The sequence below is a fragment of the Limulus polyphemus genome, unplaced genomic scaffold (assembly GCF_000517525.1).
Source record: "Limulus polyphemus unplaced genomic scaffold, Limulus_polyphemus-2.1.2 Scaffold7876, whole genome shotgun sequence".
Classification (NCBI taxonomy): domain Eukaryota; kingdom Metazoa; phylum Arthropoda; class Merostomata; order Xiphosura; family Limulidae; genus Limulus; species Limulus polyphemus.
This window is the reverse complement of record NW_013673486.1, coordinates 6,894-11,123: the sequence shown is the minus strand read 5'-3', so window position 1 is coordinate 11,123 and position 4,230 is coordinate 6,894. Positions and strand designations below refer to the sequence as shown.

The 4,230-nt window shown below is 33.0% G+C and overlaps 1 protein-coding gene across 1 annotated transcript in view; it reads left to right on the top strand.

The window, feature by feature from the left end:
- The window catches only part of LOC106474932 (lethal(2) giant larvae protein homolog 2-like), a gene marked incomplete at its 3' end in the record, with an annotated part of 17,166 nt that overhangs the window by 6,920 nt on the left and 6,016 nt on the right, over positions 1 to 4,230 (top strand). Inside the window, exons 6-9 of the mRNA XM_022403190.1 lie at positions 726 to 882; positions 1,620 to 1,746; positions 2,594 to 2,648; positions 3,790 to 3,951. Of these exons, the coding sequence (XP_022258898.1) occupies positions 726 to 882; positions 1,620 to 1,746; positions 2,594 to 2,648; positions 3,790 to 3,951 (501 nt within the window). The remainder of the gene's footprint in view (positions 1 to 725; positions 883 to 1,619; positions 1,747 to 2,593; positions 2,649 to 3,789; positions 3,952 to 4,230) is intronic.

Below are 4,230 nucleotides of genomic sequence, written 5' to 3'. Positions count from 1 at the left end.
TCGCCACTCTATTGAAAGCTTGGTGTGGATGTAGTAGTAGCTACTTTAAGTAAGATCCTTGTATTTTTAACGTCCTGAATCACATCGCCACTCTATTGAAAGCTTGGTGTGGATGTAGTAGCAGCTACTTTAAGTAAGATCCTTGTATTTTTAACGTCCTGAATCACATTGTCACTCTATTGAAAGCTTGGTGTGGATGTAGTAGCAACTACTTTAAGTAAGATCCTTGTATTTTCAACGTCCTGAATCACATCGCCACTCTATTGAAAGCTTGGTGTGGATGTAGTAGCAGCTACTTTAAGTAAGATCCTTGTATTTTCAACATTCTGAATCACATTGCCACTCTATTGAAAGCTTGATGTGGATGTAGTAGCAGCTACTTTAAGTAAGATCCTTGTATTTTCAACGTCCTGAATCACACTGCCACTCTGTTGAAAGCTTGGTGTGGATGTAGTAGCAGCTACTTTAAGTAAGATCCTTGTATTTTCAACGTCCTGAATCACACTGCCACTCTATTGAAAGCTTGGTGTGGATGTAGTAGTAGCTACTTTAAGTACTAATGCTAACAGTATAGTGAAATACTAAATTAGTACTTTACCAACATAGTACACTTGAGAACACTATTCTGGTATTTAACAATTAATTAACATTGTATAGGTGACAAACAGTAAGAAGCTTGTTTGTTTTTTACCTATTGGACACCCACCAGTTTTAATTATGTCTAGTGTTTCTGATGATTACAAGCTCAATCCTGGAGCTGTTGAAGGAATAGCTGAAAATCCATCCGATCCTAATCTTATCTTAATTGGTTATAATCGTGGACTGATGGTTTTGTGGGACATGAAACTCCAAGCTGCAGATAAAACCTACACAGGGAGCCAGGTGAGCAAAATTATCTTTACTTTCTTGTGCTTAATAACACAACATTTTATTATTTTTTTTACAGATAGCACTTTTCCTCCACTTAAGTGTTTGTTCATTTAAAAATCAAACGTTACAGAGAGACTTTGTTATGAGTTATGATATTTGAGTCTTTTTGAATGTTTTAGATTTATATAAATTTTATCATTATTGTTTTATAGTGTTGATAAAAGAAAGAAAATCACTTATTTACAATTAATGTATTTGATAACTATTGATTTGTTTGTGTATACATAATTGACACTACATTTTGTATCCTATTAAAACGGGTTTTTATGTTATAGTGAAGTGTTTCATGCTTTATCAGAAAGCAGCCACTTGTCTTAATAGACCTATATTGATAGTAAGTTTACTCTTGGTGACAAGTGCACTGAAAAAATGACCTTGTTTTAAAACCAACTTGCACAGTACATAGTAGTAGCATTAAATATTTCTTGGACTACATATACGTGGACTTTATAGATGGACTATTTTAGATCTGGTTTAGAGGTCTTAATGTTCTTTACTTTTAGAATCTAGGTAGATATTGTCCATCAAAGAATGATATATTGGCTCATTATACAAATATCAATATTAACTTTAACCTATATATATTAAAAAAAAAAAAGGAAGGGTAAGTGTATATTGCTCAAAGTTAGTTGGTTAATGCAGTGACTAATGCATGAAATATAATTCAAGCATCTGCTTATTTTTCTCAGCAACTGGAGTCGGTTACCTGGTACAGGGATGGCACACGATTTATGAGTACTCATAATGATGGAAGCTACATTGTGTGGACTACTGCCGATCCTTCCAAGCCCTATGAAAATCCTAAGACTCCTTATGGTAAGTAACAGGACAAGCCCGAAGACAGATTCGAGAACTATGTATTTTTGAAGGGTGTTTCTCAACAAGTCTGTAATATTGTAATTAATTTCATGTTTTATATAACTGTAGCTGATTACTCTTGATCTTGTGTTGGCTGAATCATTTGGTTTTTTACTAAATTTGGCATCACTAATAATGTCGGTGAATTTATCACATTTTCTAGTGACATTGTACTAACAGATTATGAGATATATCGAGCTGGTGTAGAGTTGAGGAGATATAATGTCTCTTGATGTCACTATAAAATTATTTAATGGAATCTTATCTCTTGATGTTACTAGAATACTATTTAACTGAGTGCTTTGTTGTTGTTGTTACTACAACATAGTGTAAATCATTTTTTGGTAACATTCTAAATGTTGTTGCTTTGTGGAACTGAAACCTTGTAAATGGCATGACTGTTCTCTCTATCTTAATGATATTATAACATGTTGGTGTCTTTGAAGCTCTGTCGTAATGTTAATAAATGGTTGTTCTCTCTATCTCAATGATATTATAACATGTTGGTGTCTTGGAAGCTCTGTCATAATGTTAATAAACTGGTTGTTCTCTCTATCTTAATGATATTATAACATGTTGGTGTCTTGGAAACTCTGTCAATGTTATTAAACTGGTTGTTCTTTCTGTGACATAACATTTAGGTATTAAGAGTTACAAAAACAAAAAAGACTTATTATTTTAATTACTTTTAACATAGTAACACAATGTGCCTGTAAAGAACTTTTAACACATTGGTGTATTTTCAGTTTGTAGTAATATAACTAAACTGGTTGTTGGATGACAGAAAATAAACTTATTTTTTCAGGTCCTTTTCCTTGTAAAAGTATGAAGAAGATGTTATGGCTTTCTGTAAAAGGAGAGTAAGTGGATTTTCTCCTATCACAGAAAGCCATATCAACTTTGCTGTAGCTAAGGTAAAAAAAGTGGGTTTTTTACCTTAGCTACAACAAAGTTGATATGGCTTTCTGTGACGGGAGAGTAAGTGGGTTTTTTACCTTAGCTACAACAAAGTTGATATGGCTTTCTGTGACGGGAGAGTAAGTGGGTTTTTTACCTTAGCTACAACAAAGTTGATATGGCTTTCTGTGACAGGAGAGTAAGTGGATTCTTTACCTTAGCTACAACAAAGTTGATATGGCTTTCTGTGACGGGAGAGTAAGTGGATTCTTTACCTTAGCTACAGCAAAGTTGATATGGCTTTCTGTGATAGGAGAGTAAGTGGATTCTTTACCTTAGCTACAGCAAAGTTGATATAAAAATGGTTATGAAGAAGTAATTGATTTAATGTCTACATAAAGTACACACATTTTTACGTTTATATATTTACTAAGTTTTGTGGAAAGGTATTGAAACATGTTGTATGAATTTTAATAGATTATAAAAAGAAAATTAGAAGATAAACCATTTAGACAGCAGTTATTCACCTAATGATTCTGGAAAACCCATTAAATAAACATTTCACTGGTTATTTAAAGTGTAAACAAATTGAATTATTATATTGATTCTATTAGTTCCAGGCTGATCTTGTAATTAATCTGTCTCCAGCACTCAACATCTGTTTGTTTTCAGTTGCTGTTTAGACTGTTTTCTTGCCTTATGTATAGAGTAGATTACTCTCAGACTTTAAATACAAGATACCTTATTTTGTAAAAGTAAAACTACCAATGTTAAAGTGTATTAAATTTTTAGGCTTATGTATTTTCTTCATAAATGTTAAGTTACTAATTGAGTATTAATGATTGAAGCAGTACATGAACTGTCCTAGACCCACATCGCTTCTACGATACTAGGATACTCGGGAAAGAAGAATGCCGAACACCATATAACTTGTGGCTATCGATTAGACATCACGAGTGAGAGTTTTATCACAAAGCATCGTGAGATTTGTTATTGAATATTTGTTATATTGGAAAACTGAGTCCATATAAGAAATGGAACACAAGTCCAGTACAATCCTAATGTCTTGGCACTAAAAGAACTTTATTTTGTTAATTCTTATAGAGAGGACTTTGTCATATTTTCTGGGGGAATGCCAAGGGCAAGTTATGGAGACCGTCACACGGTAACTGTCATGAAAGGGGACAATCACCAAGTGTTAGACTTCACTTCTAAAGTAGTTGACTTTGTGGCAATCACTGACACCTCCCTTGATGCTGGTATGTTAATAATTATCATATACAATCTATATTGTAAAGCTGAACAGTGTTCATGAAGCCACTAGTTTCCCAGAATAAATGTCCTGTTAAAAATGTTTAGTATGTATTTGGTTCAGTTAAATGTGTATAGATGATGTTAAAAAGTCGTCTTACAATTTGTAATGTCTTCAGTCATCATTAGATTTTCTTGTGTCTTGGAACACTTGCAAGACAACATTACTGTTTAATGTTCTTTATGTTGTATCAACTCGTATTTAATGTTCTTTATGTTGTATCAACTCGTATT